General features: G+C 35.5%; 1 protein-coding gene across 1 annotated transcript; it reads left to right on the top strand.

Moving 5' to 3' along the window:
* The first annotated feature begins 770 nt into the window (after window positions 1-770).
* On the top strand, window positions 771-14042 carry LOC143536055 (alpha-isocomene synthase-like). Its single transcript, XM_077030140.1, has 7 exons — window positions 771-1026; window positions 7193-7466; window positions 7546-7927; window positions 8056-8274; window positions 8348-8486; window positions 11813-12061; window positions 13544-14042. The coding sequence occupies exons 1-7, from the start codon at window positions 940-942 to the stop codon at window positions 13835-13837; spliced, it is 1644 nt and encodes a 547-aa protein (XP_076886255.1). The 5' UTR covers window positions 771-939; the 3' UTR covers window positions 13838-14042.
* The last annotated feature ends 7077 nt before the right edge of the window (window positions 14043-21119 follow it).

Genomic DNA, 21119 nt, shown 5'->3' with positions numbered 1-21119 from the left:
AGATCGGTTCGTCAAACCGAGGTGGGTGATAGTAAAACGGATGCTCCTCTCCGTTGTCACCTTCGTCCTAGACGACGGTGCTCAACTCGGTTTCCGCCTTACGTATCTCCCGTTGTAACTCGAGATCACGGACTCGTTTTCGGAGCCGTTCAATCTCTTCAAGATCGCGGACTCGTTGTCAGAGTCGTTTGATCTTCATAAGATCTCGTGGGTCGGAGTAGACTCCACCGCTGCCTCGGTCGGCGACTCTGCGAGTAGGATGCCGATCTTCTCCACGAGCACATGAATAGAAAACACTCGTGTCGTTGCCTCTATCGGCGAATCTACGAGCAAACAAGTATTCACGTTCATGTCGAGCCATTTGAACAACCAAAGCTCTGATACCAACTGATGAAGTTTCGGAAGCGATTAATGGCACAAGAAACTCATGATAATCAAAGACAGATAATTTGAACCAAAGATTCCAAGAACAAAGTTCTTATTAATTAAAATTCAATATCAAAAACTTAATAATACATAATCTTCAACCTTAACTTATACTAAAACAAAAATGAGATAAACTTGGAAACAAGATAAACATAAAATATTAAAAGATAATAAAAATCTAAATTTAAATTAAGAGATACTCCTGTATTAGAATTCATATTGAAACTTAAAATTCAATTTCTCCAAAATAAAAATAAATAAAAAAGCAATTTGAGATTTGGATTCTTAAGCATAGTTAACTAATTTAGTAACTTAAGCTTTTAATTATTCTCAGTTCTAAAGCTTAGCAACTTTTATATAATAATGTTTGTGCAATTCTATAAACCATGAGGATATTAATTTTATATTTTCACAAAAGATGTGATAAAAGACGTCAAGGGCACCAGCTATTATATATACCTTTAAGCTCTAGTTATAATTTAACCAATTCAATCCAGTTAAATCTTTCACAAAATGTCTGTTAAACAAGAGGATGTTAAGCGCCCCACTGCTAATTTTCCTCGCAGCGTTTGGGGAGATCAGTTTCTTGTCTACGACGAGGTATGCACCGACTTTCGTGACTATATATGTAGTTGTTTTAAACCTAACTAATAAAGAATTTAATTTTAGCTAAAGAAGCATATGTTTTCATAATACAGTTCGTTCTGGTGTATTTATCTTAAAAAATTTATGAATTGCTGTTAAAAAAATATTTAATGCAACATATATTTAATATTTTTATGTGTATTGAAGCTTCTATGAATTAATGTAACTCAAGGATCCTTTCAAGTTGAATTTGATAGACTTGATTTAGGAGAAGAGAAATTTGATAGACTTGATTTAGGAGAAGAGAAAGAATTGCATCGATCGTGCAGTGAAGAATAGATATTATAAGAACACAAGAAACCTATACGGAATCAAGAACGAATACAAAGAACATAAACAAAAAGATAATGACAATTGCTTGAAGATAGCATTCTTCTGCCAGTATATATACGGCAGTTTCGCGGGTAAACTCTCAACTGGATAAAGGTTGACAGTTTAACACAATTAACCGCCAAACAAAACAACTTGATCATACTATAATTAGCTAATCTACTTAAGTAATGATGATTATTACATAACGAGTGTTTTGGTAAAACCTGGGTGGTGATAAACCCAAGCGTTGTCGGTCACAGACGTTGAGACCAAAGTCGAAGTGTATTCGGTTGGTTTTCGTCATGTGCGTTATGATACCGGTAGTAAGACCAAAAATACAACAAAAAAAAAACTAAAAATCGAGGTGGGCCAATGGGATGACGTCGATCGGTAAACTTGGGTATCGGGATGACCCGAGCGTTGTCGATCCCTGGCGTTGAGGTGGTGAGTCTACGCAAATTCAGTTCGTTCCGGTATCGGAACTAAAACTAAAAAACAAAATTGCTATTCGGTCGGTTTCTTTACGTTCGTTACGGTACCATAATTAAAACAAAATGTGGTGAGTTTACGCGAATTTGGTGGTTTAATTTCTGTAACATTCGTTACGATACCAGAACTAAAACTAAAAAAAACAAACCTAATATTTGGTCAGTTTCGTTACAGTATATGAAGTAAAAAAAACAAAAACAAAATGCTGTGGACCAATATGTTGTCGCCATGTGACCCAATAGGGACTTAGCGGCTCCAAAGATCTTAATTTTTATATATAATTTTACAAATAACAAATGTACAGATGGTTTGGTTTAAGACATAAGATAGTAGTGTCAATAGGTAATTAAGTAATTCAAGTGATAATTAAACATAAGTTTTAATACTAACTCGTACAATCTAATTATAGAAACAGCCAACTTGCGTGTGTCGTACCAGCCATAAAAAAAAAAACTCGTGTGTGCGCCTCTTTGTGTGGCTCCCAAAACACAGTCATCAAAAATTCTAAACCTCTCCAAACCTCGTATCACGAGTCGTATGCAACTCCCCTTTTATTCGTATTTTGTAGGACCACTAGTGAGTTTTCTTCCTTGTGTGGCCTTTGTGGTCAACAGCCCAGAGATTTATTTTTCTTTTTATTTGTTTATTCCATCACGTATGATTAATCAATGTATTTTTATGCTGTCACGGCCATCATTCAAAATTTAACCAACATATGAATTTAAAATAATTAACATTAAAAAGATTAGAAACAATAATTTATTGAAGCTGTCTTTTAAGTTTTGAACATATCATATCTCTTCATCTCATATTAAATACTAGCTTTAGAGTTCGTTTAATACACGGGATGATCCAAACTACAAAAATATGAATTAACATTAAATTGTAACAATGAATGCTCGTCAAGAACTGCGTTTTTTTGAGCTACACCATGAAATTTTTTTTGATAAGTTTGAGGGGGCTTATCAACTTTGTCATAATGAAAACATAAAATGTCTTTATGTGTAATGAAAACATACAAGTTAATGCATGACACAAATATTTCAAATTTGATAAATTTAGAAGCATTGATAAGCATGGGGTGGCATGTCAGAAGTGTTCGCCATATTTTTCTTACATTTTAATAGTTGAGGAAAAAATAGTCAATTTTTCAAATCCAGAACCTTTTGATTATGTCCAAAAATGCAATTGAAAATAAATTTGAAATCTGAATCATTTGAAATTTTCAAGTCAACACTTTGAACCGGTAACAAATTTGACGATAAATCTATTTATTTGCATTCTCAAACTTTTAAAAATACTCAGATTATCCATTTTTAACATGTAACAAATTTTGAGCCAAATATAGTAAACTTGTATCAAACAATCTATTTATCAATTTTTGACCCATAGCAATGAAGTTTAAGTTCCACAATAAATGTAACACCCCGACCGATGGCGGATTATACATCGGGGCGCCACGTATTGTTTCATTACTCGTGACACTATTTGGGTGTCAATATTTGATAAATACATTTACCGCGCACGCGCAACACAATTTGTAAAGTAACATAAATCATAACATAAATCAAAATATTCAAATAACATAAACTTGTCTTGTTACATTTTAAACTAGGTCCAAAAGAAAAGAAAACATCCTATGTGTCCTCAAGCTTCCAGAAACAGCTACAGCAAACCTGAACATGTGTTAAAATAAAACGTCAACACTTGCGTGTCGGTGAGAAATCAAGTTTAATACATATAAATAGATAACAATATCTGCGCGCATCATGTGTATAACTGGTGTTCAACAAGGGTGTAATCAGATTGTGATCAAGCCTTAGATCATAGCTCATAGTTCAATCCGTGCTCCCAATTGAGCACAAAAACAAGAAAACTGTGCAAGTGTAAACAAAAGAGAAATCATAAACGATAGTTCTCCCGTGTTCATCTAATGGATCCATGAAAACTGCGGAATAGGCCGACAAGACGGTTAATGATCCACACATACAAATAAACAGCCAAGTTTACGTCCATAACACATGGGGTTTTGCGCGACAAAAGTTTATAAACAAGCTTAAGACTCAAGTTTGTACGAACACATGAACATCCCAAAACATTAAAAATAAAAAGGGATTAGGTACGAGATTACTCACCTGTAAACGGTGCGTTGAAAGCTAAAGCAAGAACCAACTTTTAAACAAGCACAAGTTAACCTATAAATAAGAGTTTATTGGTTTAATGATTTGTTTTATGCCTTGAATATATGTTAGCATAGCAATATGTATCTTTAACAAATTATTATATATTATATATTACCGGAAATCTGGGCAGGACAAGGGAAAAGACGAAGGCAGAGAGAGTGGCGGCTGAGGAACAACGGCAGAGGGCAGGGGGAAGAGAGCAGAGAAGAGTTTAAGTGTTTGTGTGTGTAGTGTTAAATAACAAGAAAATAGTATTATATATAGGGAAACCCTAGGGAACACAATCCCTTAAAAAGAGGAAAAGATCTCATCAAATCAAGCAAAAGATATTAAAAGCATAAGAAAACAAAAGCAAAAGATATCAAAAGATATGCCGGCAGCTGCAGAGGATGGGGAAAAGGCTGACAGGTTACAGGTAAAGCATGGGAGGAGTCAGATAAAGGTACTGGTCAAGACATGGGAAAAGCAGATTTCAAAAGATTATGTCAGTCACTTTTTCTGCCAACCAATGGGGTTGGTGCGCATGCTGCGCCGAAAGTGGCTTTTCGGACAGATGTCGGAACTGACCTACAGTGCTCAAACCAAAGATAAGATATCAAAAGAATACAGGCTGACCTAAACTGAAGAAAAGACTTAAGGTCTAGCGCGAGAAGATTCGAGCGCACGCGCGAGGGCGAAGGCAGACAGAAGACAATCCTTAGCGCGCCGCGGGAAGAACTTCAATCCTTAGCGCGTCGCGGGAAGAACTGCAATTCTTAGCGCGCCGCGGGAAGAACTACAATTCTTAGCGCGCCGCGGGAAGAACTACAATTCTTAGCGCGCCGCGGGAAGAACTACAATCCTTAGCGCGCTGCGGGAACAGTTCGCCTCGCGTATCGCCGGAACAGCTGGTCTTCGCGCAGGCTTCCTTGTAAGGAGTCTGGCGCGTGGAGCTGCGCAGACATCCTTAGGCGGGAAGAACCAAAGGACAAACAAAGAGTTAAGAGAAAAAGGGGTTCAAGGCTTAAGGGTTAAGCAGAGGGGCGGGACGGCGACAAGAAAGAGAAAGAGGCGGGACGGCGACAAGAAAGAGAAAGAGGGAGGCGGGAAGAAAATATTATTATTAAGTAATATAAAAATATATATATATAATTTATTTAATGTTAAATTTACAAAGATTAATAATCAAATTTTAAATCATAAAAAGATTCGGATTTGAAAACGGGTACCTGGGTCGGGTTGGATCGGGCAGTTGTCACAATAAACCCAAAACAATCCTTGATAAAAAAATCAAGAAATTAAATATGATAAACTTTGTTATATATGAAAGTGATTGGTACATATTATCCTTACATTTTAACATATATATAGTTTACTAAATTGACCAAAAAAATAATTGGATAGAATTTAAAGCATATATTTAATTTATAATTTATAAACTTATATGTTACAAATAATAATAATAATAATAATAATAATAATAATAATAATAATAATAATAAATTGTTTGATTATAGAAAAATGGACTGAATTTTAATCCTATATTTATAATTTAATGATTAAAAACATTGTTTCGTAAAATGAAAGCATATTCGAGTTTTGTTTCTTTGCAATTTTTAAAAATATACATAGTATAATATGTTAATAATAACATTTGAAATTATATTCTTTTCACTCTTTAACAAACATGGTTTGCTGTTAATTTTTGGATTTCAACAAGTATATTTTGTAATATATAGTAATATAATTTGTTAATATTTATTTTTATAAAAATGCATTGATATATTACAAATAAAATGTAAAAAGAAAGTGAATAGTTATTGATCTATGACATATATTAGTGTCAATTAAGATTTTAGTTTAGGAAAGAAAAGAATTATGAGGTTTAACCACAAAGCGACACGCGTCATAATTATTTATTTATTTTATTAGAAGAGTAGGATAATTGCGTTTTGAGCACGTTTTTATTAATAACATACAAAATATAAAAATAAGTAAAGTAATATATTTATTAATTAATAATATCGATGCGTTTTTTAAATAAGTAACATGTAAGGGGGGGGGGGTGGTTTAAAAACCATAACTTGCAACCACCAATCACGGTGTGCCACCTCACTCCACCACTTTCCATCATTAGTGATGGAATTTTGGTGGGGGTGGTGGTGTGATGGAATTTTTTTTATTTTTTTTATTTTTTTTACAATAAATACTAAAACAAGGTTAAATTAAAAGCACGTGCATCTTCATCCACATCGTCATCTTCATCACAAAAGCATGTGCAAATTGATGTATAACATTGTTATCCTCTAAAGGATCGACGGACGTTTGTGACGGTTGAGATTGAAACGTTTCAAAAGGATTATTTTGAAATATTTGGCTAGAAAAAGGTGGAATAAACGGTTGGTTTTGATACGGTGTCGATGAAAACGGTGAATTAAATGTTTGAGATTGAAATGGTTGGTTTTGGAACGGTTGTGGTTGAAAAGGTTGTTGTTGGAATGGTTGGGTTGTGTCGGGTTCATCTTGTAATCGGAATCTCGCCGGCTCGCCAAGATTTTGTCGAACCTTTGGTCGGGATTGGGTTTTCTTTGAACCCGAGCCACGTTTCTTTGAACCCTCCATTTGTGTGATGTTAGAATGTTGTTTGTAGTAGAGGATTTGAGTTGGATTTGAAGATGGATTTGATTATATTTATATAGGTTAATTAAGTTTTTTTTTTATCTCCTCTCAACGGTCACATTAACAGTCGAAGGGAAGTGGCCACGCGTGATGGCCATCACGGCCGGCCCCCCATCACGCGTGATGGGAGGACCGGCGGCGGTGTTCCCATGACCATCACGCGTGATGGCCACGCTATAACGGACCACCCCCACTGCTCTAATAATAGTACCCCAAATGAACCGGTCACATACCAAATATCGGACCATGTTCCTTTATCGGTGCCTCTCACCAGATAATCATTGGTTCGGACTTCGGATTGGCTTTGCGTTAGCCTTATCTTGGTTTTCCGGAATCATACTTTTAGCTATCTTACTAATGTAATGATATTTATTCCATAATTCACGCAAATAATAAATGTACACATGGTACGTTTAGTTTAGGACATAAGTTTAATAGAATTTACAAGATTTGTGATAATGGTTTGTTCGTAAATGAAGCAAGAAGATCAAGCTGGAGTTGAAAAAGTAGTTGAAGACCTTAAAGAAGAAGTGAGGAAAGAAATACTACGAGCTTTGGATATTCCTGTGGAGCATACAAATTTGTTAAAACTGGTCGATGCAATCCAACGCCTAGGTATTGAATATTATTTCGAGGAGGAGGTTAATCAAGCCTTACAACACTTCTATGATGCGTACGGTGACAACTGGAATGGTGGTGCCACTTCTGTTTGGTTTCGAATCATGCGACAGCATGGCTTTTTTGTATCAAGTGGTTAGTGTGCATAAAAGTTAATTTTATTAATCATGAATCGAAAGGAGATCTAATGACTGTCTTGTATGAAATTAAACAGATATTTTTAACAGCTACAAGGGAAAAGACGGGGCTTTTAAGGAGCCACTAGCGAATGATATTGAGGGTTTAATTGAGTTGTATGAGGCAACATATCTAAGTGTTCCTGGGGAAGTCATATTAGATGATGCTCTTGTTTTCGCAAGAGGTCGACTTAATGGCATTTTAAAAAATCCTTCTTTGGCGAACTGTATCGTCTCTAAACAAATACAAGAAGCGCTAAAGCAACCTCTACATAAAAGGTTGCCGAGACTCGAAGCATTGCGTTACATACCTTTTTACCAACAACAGGCTTCTCATAACAAGTCTTTACTAAAGCTTGCCAAGTTAGGGTTCAACCTGCTTCAATCACTCCATAAGAAAGAGCTTAGCCAAATTTCCAAGTATGCACATATAAGACATATCCCTATCCCATCTTTTATTGATATATTCGATCGATATTGTAAAAGAAACATGGAATTAATCCTCTCTATAGATATTGTTATAGATCTAAAATACATCTCATTTGCAGGTGGTGGAAGGGCTTTGATGTCCCAACAAGTTTTCCTTACGCAAGAAATAGACTAGTTGAATGCTACTTTTGGTCATTATGTGTGTTCTATGAGCCCCGGTATTCTGAATCTAGAATGTTCTTAGCTAAATTTATTGCAGTGGAAGCAATTCTTGATGATACTTATGATGCTTATGGTACTTATGGAGAACTTGAGATCTTTACCGAAGAAATTAAAAGGTATATAACAAGCATGCATCTTGTCAACTGTCATCCATTAAAACAAAATACCTTGTACATGTATAATTCTTAGGTGGTCAGTAACATGCTTGGACAATCTTACGGAATACATGAAACCCCTATACCGAATGCTTCTCGATATTTACGAAGATATGGAAAAGATATTGGCAAAGATGGGAAAAGCACATCATTTAAATTATAGTAGAGAAGCAGTAAGTTTCTGTTGGCTTAATTGTTGTTTGGCTCAAGTGTAAAGCCCAGCCCAAGAATTATTAGGGTTTTATATATTTGGTAATGTCTCGGCTAGCAAGTTTGGTTAGTCTATATAAGCCGAGTTATGGTTAGACATTAGAGATTATGAAGTATATGCAACCAAGTTAGGGTTCATCAATAGTCAAACCGAGTTAGGGTTTGAGAGTTAAAATTAGTTTTTTGAGTAATATTTTCTAATTAATATAAACGAAAGTTAGTCGTTTTATTCATGTTGATTATCGATCTGGGACTTGAATTGGTATCAGAGCCAAGTTCAAAAAATCGATAATCGGTTGGCGGCAGGTGGTGGTTTAAGGAGAAGCTATTATTGGCGCATATCGGAACCGAGTTGGTTTCCGAATAGGATTGTTGTTTTGTTAAAGCGGTTAGTCGGACCTTTGTGTCGGTGGTTCTTTCCTGTCTGACGGAAGTAAGAACACAAGGGTTCTCGGGCTGGATCCAGCATTGGAATTTTGATCTGGAGCAAAGGGGTTCTACGTCAATGGCAGGTGACGAAGAAAGACCGGTAATCCAACCCAAAGCGAGTGGGGGGATTTCGTTACAGGTTCCAAAGCTGAATGGAACAAATTACATCACATGGGCGATTGTAGTGAAAGCGATATTGGATGATCAAGACCTATGGGAAGTTGTTCAACTAGAAGAGGGTGCGATTATTGATGCGAAGAAGAATAAAACGGCAAGATCGTTTTTGTTTCAAGTGGTGGATGGTGATATTCTTCAGATTTCTCAATACAAGAATGCCCGGGATATATGGACGGCTTTGAAGGCACGGTATGTTGGGGCCGAGCGAGTTCAAAAGGCTCGACTACTAACGTTGAAAAGTGAATTTGAGAAACTCAAGATGGCGGAAAACGAGACTGTTGACGAGTTTGCAGGAAAAATAGCAAGTATGGTTTCAAAGGCAACGAGTCCAGGTTACATGTTCGAGCAAGATGTCTTGGTGAAGAAGTTGCTGGATGCGGTTTCGGATAAGTACTTTCAACTCGTAGCCTCAATCGAGCAAAGTGTTGATCTCGATAGTTTGATGTTTGAAGATGCTATTGGAAGACTTAAGGCGTTTGAGGAACATCTACGGGGGAGAGAGCGCGCTTCAAATTCGCAAGGTCAGTTGCTTTTCAATCGTTCGGAAGGTAGTTACAAAGATAAATCGTATGATCAGTCCGGTAGCCAAGGTAAGGGTTGGCCGAGTTCACAGGGGCGTGGAAGAGGCCGTGAAACCGGAGGTTAAGACCGAGATGATGAGGACCAAGATGGTTGCGAAAACCGAGGTGGTCAAGATCGTGGACCAAGTCATAAGCGACAAAGAAGAACTAATGATCGTCAAAGGGGAAGAAAGGATATATCACAGGTTCAGTGTTACCGTTGTGATGAGTTTGGTCACTTTGCATCTATGTGCCCGGAACGTATGAAGAAAAAGGAATAATCTAATTTGAACAAAGTTGAAAGGTGATCAAAAGACAGTTTTACTGAATGAAGACGGTGTGATTCCAAAGCGTTTCAAAACCGAGCCGATGGAGAAAGATGTTTGGTATCTCGACAATGGAGCATCGAATCACATGACGGGTAATAAATCTTACTTTTATGAATTGAATGAACAAGAAACGGGAACGGTGAAGTTCGGAGATGAATCTTGCATTGATATTCGGGGAAAATGGTCGGTCTTAATTGAAGGGAAAACGGGGGAGCAGCGCCTGTTGACCGATGTCTACTACATCCCGAGCCTACAGTGCAATATCATAAGTCTTGGTCAAGAAACAGAAGGTGGATGCGAGATTCACATGAAACATGATTTGCTAACCATTAAAGATGATACAGGTAAGCTTTTGATAGCAAGTACCGGTAAACGAGCTATCATTGGAATGAAGAATTTTTCAGGTCGGGATCTTCAAAGTATTGGACTGAAAGAAGACAAGCAAGAGATTCAAGCCCAAGGGAATGTGTCTAATGATCAAACGAAGCAAGCCAGTGTTACTTCAAGCTAGGTGGAGCCCAAAGAACATTGCAAGAGATCAAGAAAAGACTTGGGAGAATCAAGAGAATGATGACAAACGTGAAGTTGAAGATCCGCCAATTTCGAATAGGAAATTAGGGGGTGAGTTGGGTGAGTCGGATACAACAATTGGGGGGTGATTGTTGGCTCAATTGTTGTTTGGCCCAAGTGTAAAGTCCAGCCCAAGAATTATTAGAGTTTTATATATTTGGTAATGTTAGCCCTGCTTGCGGTGCGCACATATGATGTATATATGTGTGAACCCTCGGGTGGGCAAAAGTGAAATTGCACTAATTTTGACGTTATTTTACTAATCTCGTGAAAATAACGTTAAAAGTGACGGACGGTTAATCAGGCATCATGTAGTGGCGTTGATAGCCGAAAGACAAGGGTACATGCACCGATCAGCCGGTGTCCCGATGATTGAGTGCTATGTGCCTTATGTCCAAGGCTTGATGCAAAACTACTATCGAGCCGGGGGTCTCACTGGAAGCAGCCTCTCTATCCTTATGGGGTAGAGGTAAGGCTGTCTACATCTTACCCTCCTCAGACCCTACTATAGCTTTGCTATTGGTGGGATATACTGAGTACGATGATGATGATGATGATATATTTGGTAATGTCTTGGCTAGCATGTTTGGTTAGTTTATAAGCCGAGTTATGGTTAGACATTAGAGATTATGAAGTAGATGCAACCAAGTTAGGGTTCATCAATAGTCAAACCGAGTTATGGTTTGAGAGTTGAAATAAGTTTTTTGAGTAATATTTTTTAATTAATATAAACGAGAGTTAGTCGTTTTATTCGTGTTGATTATCGATCTGGGACTTGAGTTTCCAACTCGTTCCAGTTGTAAATTTTAATAGTATTTTTGTTTATTTTAAGTTCAACATGATTTCTCAGCTAATTTTGATTGCGTGTTTCTAATCCCTACTGCATATATGGTAATTCAATATATTAATATTTTTTATCCTTGGCGCCATTAGATAAAAATAGTTTTCTTTGCACTTATAAATTGCACACACTTTTTGATAAGGTACAAAGTACGAAAGAAAATAACAAGCCAAAACAACTTTCTGCATATAATTATAATGGAAAAGATTACCTCTACATGTTGAGAAACAAAAACTTGTGGCATCCAATATAAGTGACCAAATCACGCCAATCAACTAATTTTTTGGGGAATGCTATGCATGTAAATAGTTGCATATTTACTGAAATTTTGAAAATGGTATATATTTTAGTTTCTTATGACTTTAGTTATATGTTATTTACAGATGAACGAATACATTGAAAGCTACTTCACAGAAGCTAAATGGGCAAACGATGGGTACATACCAACAACTGAGGAGCATCAAGAAGTGGCAATTATTAGTAGCGGATATAAAAACACTCTAATAGCAAGTTTTTGTGCCATGGGTGATGTAATCAAAGACGAAACATTCAAATGGGCTCTCACTATGCCTCCCATAGCAAAAGCTTGTTGTTTGCTTTGTAGGGTCATGGATGATATTGTCACTCACAAGGTACCTCTTGACCATATTTTCACCTCTGTAAAGTTTACTTCTACGATAGGTTGACGACCAAAACTGTTGCAAATCCCCATTCTAGTGGTTTTAGCTCGTTAGACCGTGTGTTGTTGTTGAAGCTGGGCTCCGAATTCATGCAATAATATTGTGCTATGCTGAATGGACACTCGCTGAAGCTATCGCCGAAGTCGCCTGAGCCTGTTGTGGTTCAGGCGAACGGTGGCTTTAGCTTTATTTTTTTTTAATATAACATAATAATGTAAACTAAAAAAATAATTTTTACAATTAAAAAGAAACATTAAACATCTTAAAAGCATAAAAAATACAAGTAAACGGGGGCCTCAGCTAATATATATTTTTATTGTGAATAAATTAAACCGAACAAATTACTATGAAATATTATATCATTTTAGGCTAGAAAATACATATTAAAATTGGGCTAAAAAAATCCATCTATTTGTTTATAAAACAAAAGGCCCTACAAGAAAAGCCCATATGCTTATACCCTAACCATCTTCTTCTTGGTGATACATGCCTCCTCTTCATTTTTTTTTCTGGATATTTTTTTATTATTAAACTAAAGAAATTGCAAAGCTCAAAACCCAACTTTCCTTTTCCCACTTCCAATTTCCCCTTCACCAACCGCTAGCTGACTCGCAGCCACTCACTCGCGCCATCCATCGTGCCACTGTGCTATGGTGTTCGTCTCCCACGTGGCTTGCGCCACCCTGCTCGTGTCATTCATCACGTTCGACAACGGACAGTCTTGGTAATATTTTTGTGAGGATTTTGATACAGAAAAATATTGGTGACAGATCGCGAGGGAATTATCCTAGCAAATAGCAACGGTTTTTCCGACATATCTAGCAAACTTATAGCCATGCAAAAATATTCAAATTGAATTGTATGTTCTTTGAACGACAAATTAGCATACTCCTAAATACCTATATAAACAATCATCTATACATGTATCTTGCAGGATTAATTTGAACTATCGACCTCTGGATCGATTAGAGGTGAGGCACCTTAGCATCATTTCCATTGGGGAACTCAAATTGAAAATTGTTTTCCATTTTTATTATATCCGAAATCACGTGAATATATGAAAACACTAATTAAACTAAAATCTTATGGACATTCTAAAATAATATAAATTTCTATAAATTGTCAACTCTATACGTAAGATACCCAAGCTTAATGTTAACATTCTACCAATTAATATCCAAAACACTAAGCTTGGCCATGCTAAAAAGTAAGTTGTTTGCTATTGTAGCACAACCTCATGAACCTCCATGAAAAGTTAAGTTTTTATATTTGTATATATAACTAGTGTTAAGCGAGTAATTTAGCTTCTATTGCAACGTAACCTAATTATCATCCATATTCACTAATGGTGAGTTAAAATTTAAAACTTAACTAGGTGTTATTCATTCTGGGATAATTTTTGTTACATGTCTAAAGATTTAAATAAAAATTCAGGGGGAGCAAGGAAGAACTCATGCCCCTTCTGGAATCGAATGCTACATGAACGAATACGGTGTAAGTGAACAACATGTCTATGATTTGTTCAATATAAAAATTGAAGAAGCTTGGAAAGAAATGAATCAAGAGTCTCTCAAGTGTAAAGATGTTGCAATGCCAGTAATTCTGAGGGTGATTAATTTGGCACGTGCCATGGATGTCCTCTATAAGAATAAGGATCATTTCACACACGTTGGTGAAGAACTCATTAATCATATCAAGTCTCTTGTCGTTGATGCTATCGTTATATGAGTTCCTGTTCTTAACCACTATCCGAATATATATGTTCATATATTTGGAAGATCCCCGATGTCTTTTAAGATGGTATGACTCTGGTAGCTAAAGATAACAAAGTCAACTTCTTTCAGTAAAGAAGATTGATCAAGCTGGAATAGTATTTATATGTACGTGTGGTTCTGTTTTTTGTCTGTATTTTAAGGATTGAGTAATAAAAGACTGATTCGATATACATGATTAGTATGCAAGTGACCTACAGATTTTACTTTATGAAACAAACATAAGCCAAATAAAGATATATCAGTGATTATCGTTATTGCATTTCTTTTTGTTCAAATTCCAAATTACGATGAAGTGTTCTAGAATCTGGGTACATTTCCTCGTGCAAATTCTTAGGTTGTGTCCTAGTATTAATTGTTTGTTACATTAACTGGGAGGAAGCATGAACATGGTCATATTTCTTTCATTGAGTAAAAATAACTTTTTTGAAAATTTAATGAATTTGTAGAAAATTTTATTTGATTTGCCCTTATATATATTTATGGAATTTTGAATATTTTTGTAAATAAGAAAAATTGTAATAGTTAGCAAACAAAATTTCGAATTCAACTGACAATAGAGACAGGAAAGTAGTTTGTATGTCACAAATTAATCCTTCGTCGCAAACTTGTACCTGTTGGATAATCAGAATCAATACAAATTGAGATTTCTGCAGCAAGCGTGTGCAGCAAGAAAACACTAATTATATGCGAACGTGATTTTTATTGATAGAACTTGTTGATGTTTATGTTGAAATAATAAGAGCTATGTTTCAATTCTATTGTTATAAGGTGTTATGTTTTTATTATTATAACTTTGTTTTATTTTTTATTTTTTCTCATGTATGTGAAATGTTCTGGTTGCATGATGGACTTAATTGGATGGACTGAATGGGCTGGATGGGCTGGAGCTTTGGCTAGATGAGCTAGAAGGAGTTGGGCCTAGAATATGGAAGCATTTTTGCTCTCCAGGTTTGTTACGGGTGTTATAATAATTTTGACATTCGTTCACTTGGAGAGCCATATAAAATACTTGTTAGGGTTCATTCACCTAACAAACATACGCACATATTGTACCATTCATTCCAGTATTTTCAATTCTTCTCTTAATAGTTCTTGTAATCTAGGTTTAGGTTTATCTTGTTGTTGAACCGTTAGACTGATAGATTGAGTTGGAGAGTTTTTGATTTGTAATTTCTGCTGCGTTGTAATCAATCTGTTCGTGAAGAATAAAGTTAGTTGTTCACGGTATCCATTTTTACAGTTTACAAGAGAACTGCCCTATTTATACAGAAAACATCGCTTCTAATTAACGCTAATACTATGAACGGTTATATTTAGCAACCGTTATAAACCCTAAATATCTTAACGAGCCTAATCTTATATTTACAGTTCTTCGCCTTCTAATTAGTATACAATAATAATAATTACATAATAAATAAATAACCTACTTTATGATTAAATTCTAATACCCCCTTAATCATAAAGTGTTCTTCAAGCTTCAAATCTTCTCTTCTCTTTTTCAAGCATGATGCTTCGGGACCAGCTTCTTCTTTGTTGATATTGACTTCAATCTTTCTTCCAAGCATTGTTCCATGGCATCATTCTAATGTTTCTAAATAGAGCTTGTAAACTGTTCTTACTTCAATGTGCATATTTTCTTCAAAGCCAAGTTTCATTGCTATTGATTTCCATCCATTCTGTATAATGGTTTCTTCATATCAACCATAGTGTTGCACCGATATAAACAAATTGAAGAGATCAATTTATTCACCATTACTTAAGTAAGGTGGTATAGGTCGGCTGAAATACGATTCTATACACACGTTGTGGAACCAGTTAAGTAAACCATAAAATGCTTCTCTAAACTTATAACCAAATCTTTTGATTAAGACATGATGAGTCTGCAACATGTCTAAAAATGTCATACAATCATCAAATGATGTCACAATTGGGGGATAAAACTCTTTTTCTTATCATCTCTTTCAGCCATGATATCCTTTGTTTCAAAATAATTTACCAAATCTTCATCGGCATATATTATCCCATTTAGTAATTCTTTTATAAAACACATACCACCATCTACTATTATATAAAAGCCATTTTTCTTCGACTGATTCAAACTTAACAGATTTTTTTCTAGGCTTGGAATATAAACCATATTTGGAACACTTATCTCTGTCCCATTGAAATTTAGGGATACTACACCGGCACCTTTAACAAATAACAATTTTGTTTCTAACCGGGTTTCAGTTCCGTAACTCGGTTCAAAAGTTTTAAACACTGCCATGTATCCTGTCATATGATTCTCACATGAAGTGTTTAAATACCAAATTCTATCATATGTTTCAAATTGGGTTCCATGAACAAGAAACTCCTTTTCTTCAAATAAATTGAAATTTTTTAAGGGACATTCAAATGCAAAATGACCCGTACCTTTACATTTATGGCATTCAACGGGTGATTTTCCTGTTTGTTTTGACGGTTCTGCCATGTTCACTTCTTTCGGTACTTCGATTTTCTTGACCATACATGGCCCGTTACAAAACGGTTTTTTTTTTCCGGTTCTTGTATCTTCTTTGCTTTTGCCTTCATTCTTCTTCGCAGATTCTTTTCTTGGGTTTTCGTCAATCTATGCCCACCTTTAAACTTTAATCTATCATCTTCCAATTTTAGACCTCCCAATTCCCTTCGTATTTCATCAACGTGGCTTTTCGGTATTATTGAACCGAACTTTGCAGTGGTGTTAGCGCTGCCACACATGATCCCATCTTGATTTTTCTGAGGCGTTGGTGTTTAATAATATTATCATGTATATTTCAAGGTTTGAGTAATAAAGACTGATTGTTACTCGAAAAAAAGATTTAATATGTTTTTAGCAGTGCTGAATACTTTCTTAATAACGAAAACGAGAGGCTTCTAGCAAGGAGCTAACCTAAAGGTTCTTTAATTTAAAATTACGACAATGAGGCCACTATAAGAATTGTTTGCTCGCTCTACTTATTACCAACGAGACCACTCTAAGGATTGTTCCTTAGCTCTATATTAACCCGCATTATATATTTTGTTAACTTGGGCACTTTCTAATTTCTTGTTTTCAATTTTCAAATACACCAACACCCGGTATGAAAGATAATTATATTGGTTTCTGTTATGGTTGTCCCTACCACAGAGGTATGAAAATCCAATATATCTTGGATTGAAAATGTCCATATTAGAGGGTGCTTACACAAATGGCTTATGTTGTTCCATACTGCATTCGCCAAACTACAAGACACGAATATATGTTCGACGTTCCAGGAAATCACCAAATATCGAGTGTAGATTCAAGTTTGTTTGTATGTTACTTGCGGACAGAGCTTCAAGGGTAGGGATACTCTTCATTTTAACCCTTCATTGGTACCCATTTGTTCCAATGGCACACAGAGTAACATACACCACCCCACCACCACCACCACTTGTACCAACCCACCAATAGTTACTTTATCTCGTGCCAATATATATCACAAAACCTTGGGTCCCACTAAATCTTCACACAACTTTAGTCTCACTTGTTCCCAACTCACACAATAAATTGCTATCCAATCCAAGTTGGTGTACCGCCATGACCAAAAAGTATAAAGCTTTGATGGATAATTAAACATGGGAACTAGTACCAAGATCCCCTAATAGCAACATCATCCCGCGTTTATGGCTATTTAGACACAAATGTACCAACGGGTCGTTACACAAGTACAAAGCAAGATTGGTTTTGAACGGGAAGAGCCAACAAGTGGGATTTGATTGTGATGAGACGCTTAGTCTTGTGGTTAAACCGACTGCCATTCGGACCATACTATGTTTTGTCCTCTCCCGAATTTGGTCAATTTATCAACTTGATGTCAAAAACGCATTTCTCCGTGAAGACATGATGAAACTATTTATATGTTTGATTCGCTGGGCTTTACCAATACTTTTTAGACCCAAAGCATGTATGCCGGTGATGTAAATCTCTATACAGACTCAAACGAACACCACGTGCTTGGTATGAAAGGTTTGCCGTATTATGGTTTCCTGAGTATTGCTAGTGATACTTGATCGATTTCGAAAGGTTAATCAAAAACATTTATAAAAATTACTATTACTAGCTAGGTAATTAAGGTGTCGAATCCACAGAGAATCAGTGGAATGTGCGAATCAAGTTTATTGTTTAATAATAATTAATTATACTAGGCAGGTGAATAATGTCAGGCAGATTAAATATTGATTTGATTGTAAAAAAACTAGAGAAAAGTAACCAAACTTCAGGTTTCAGGTTGTGAAGCAAACTAGCCCAATTGATTAACTTATTTGGAAACCCAGTATGATTACGCCTATAATCAGAAGATTAGATATTAGATCTTATAGATTGATAGAACTGAATCTGAACAATTGGTTTAATTGGATAAATAATAGCCTAATTGATTACCAACTTTAACACTCTGTTCCCAAGTTTCATTTAAAGAGAGAAAAGAAAGGAAAGGAAAAAGAAAAGAATGGAAAGAAAAATAAGTGATATTATTATGTGTTCCCTAGTTTGATGGAAAGGAAAGGAAAGGAAAATAACATTGTCTGTGTTCCCTAGTTGAGTGGAAAAGAAAAAAAAACTATTATTTTACCACTATACCCTTAGAGTAAATTAAAATAAAAAATACATTACTTATCATTCTCCATTACTCATTTCTCTACCAAATTGCTCACGAGCTACTCGAGATCGACTCGTGAAAAAAGTTCGATCAAGCCGAGCTTAAACGAGCTCGAGCCTAAAAGTAAGCTCGTTTAATAAACGAGCCCGAGCTTCACTTATCGAACCTGTTGTGCCGGGTCTGCTTCGTGTTAAGCAAGAGTTAAAATTTGACTATATATAGGTAAATGAAATATGACCAGTAAGTGCAGTAAACAATTCAAACATCTGCATATAGAACAAAAACACCAATTTGAACAAACATGAGAATTGTATCTGACTATCTGCTATCAAACAAAACCAAACTCATGAGACAACATATGGAGCTAAAAACACACAAGCAATAATACAAGTACTAGTATATAACAACACACAGATCATCTAATCATCCAGACGCAATCATAACTTCCATATGCTTTGACCCATTATATTCAAATAACTGATAAGAAAACATAAATATTAAAATGAAAAAAACGTCATGAAAGTTTACATAATTATTTTTTTAATATATTGCTTCCACGGGACGAAAGAGCAAGTCGAGCCTAACTATTTCAGATTAAATACAAATCAGTAAACAAATGTTGTTAAACAGATTCTGTTGTTAAACGGGCTCTGCGTTATTTTTTGTTAAACGAATTCTGCAATTTATTGTTCTTCTACATGTAATAAATTAATTTCTTCATAAACCGTTTTAACGGGCCAAAACAGCAAACTAAGCCCAACCAGTTCAGATTGAAATACCAATAAGTAAACAAATCCTGTTAAAGGGGTTCTGCAATTTATTTGTCTTCTAATTTTTAAAATGTTTTATGTAATAGCCAATTTAAAAAACAAAAAAACATACTAATCCAAACATCAAACATGTATAAATGCAACTGCAATTTCAAGATACACTTATGATCACCGTAGATATTATATAAGAAGCCACATAACACAAGATATGATCAAGCATATTTCATATATACATAACAGACTTAACTATGACAGATTGTTTTCAAAATCATTAACCAAAAATTATCAACAAAAAAAAGGAAATAATGTCACCTAGTAAAAGAATGGTTGAAACAAGCGTTAAGAAGCAATTGTGACCTGTTGGTAAGCTTGGGGTGTCACCTTGTCGGAGTATTGTGATGATGAACGGCGGTTGGTTAGGTTTGGTTAACGTACAGAAAGGTGGGACACGTATGATATGATGAAGATAGGGCTAGGGCAGCATGGTAATTTGAGTTTGATCAAATCTCAACCCTTTCTTTTCTCTCTTATTCTTTCCAATTTGGAAGGAAAAGTTATACAATGAATTTCCTCTTACTTCCTTTTCCATTCTTTTTCTTTCTCACCTAAAAAAAACTAGGGAACACATTCTTTTTTTCTAATTTCTTACCCATTCTTTTCCTTTCCCTTTCCCTTCATAAGTAACACTCTGGAACAAAGTGTACGTTTTGATAAATACAATCAGCTTAATGGTTAAAGATAAATGGGTTAATGACTCTAAGAACCTAATCCTAAAAGTTGATGACCACGAATCAATTAACTGATAAAACTTCAAATCATTCCATTACGAAAACCTGTTTAAATGCACAAACAAACATCACAAATTAACTAATCGAATGGTTAGTCAAATCCAAATCCAATTCCGATGTTTAGAACACCAAAAGTCTAGCTACAAACACAACCCTACTCCCGTAAATGGTCACAAAGGATTTAGCCTTGCATCTTGATATTGAATAGCTTCATTGATTGTTGAATGGATGATAGCATGGATGTTTGTGATGATTCAAGGGTGTTAGAATGGTGTATGTGTAAGGCCTTGGACCCGGATGCCCTACTTTGGTGGTGAATTTACTCATAAACAAAGTTCTAAAATATTAGAGTATATTAAAACTACGGAATAATTAAAAGTCAACCATTCAATACAAAACATTCAGATCTTGTCTTTAAACATAACTCAAAAACATCATAAATAAAACATCATAGCAATCCCTCTTCAAATTCCAGTCTCTTTAGTTCATGCCATGTGTCTCCTTTAAGCCAGCTACTTTAATCTGTTTGCCTACGTGCATATTAAAAGTCAGCTGTGGTGAGTGAATTTTAGTTAATTAGGCAACATACATTACATTCACATATATATGTGTATCCGAAAACACATCTTTCATACTTAACCAACTTACCTTTCAATCATTCATACATGGATGCATGCATGCATACATACATCCATACTTTTATACTTTCATACTTACATTCTTTCATACTTTTGTATTTACATTTCTTCATACTTTCTAGTTTTAGCTCTCTGATACAGACATGATTATCTCTACATTTAAAAGAACCTTTCGCCCTATAACCTCACAGATGTTATTAGAGTCTGCTACCCTCCTTTCAAAGATGCTATTAGGGTCTGTCACCCTCCTTACACAAATATTATTAGGGTCTGCCATAATCTTTTCACATATATTATTAGGGTTTTCCACCCTTGTAACCATACAACCATCCTCTTGGATATTATAAGGGTCTGGTGACTCTGGTCATGCTTTCCATGCAACCAAACAACTATACATTT

This window comes from Bidens hawaiensis, unplaced genomic scaffold, assembly GCF_021521415.1.
Source record: "Bidens hawaiensis isolate Kalapana, Puna unplaced genomic scaffold, B.hawaiensis_p1.1 tig00010732_1, whole genome shotgun sequence".
Lineage (NCBI taxonomy): Eukaryota > Viridiplantae > Streptophyta > Magnoliopsida > Asterales > Asteraceae > Bidens > Bidens hawaiensis.
This window is presented reverse-complemented; position numbering and strand designations above follow the sequence as displayed.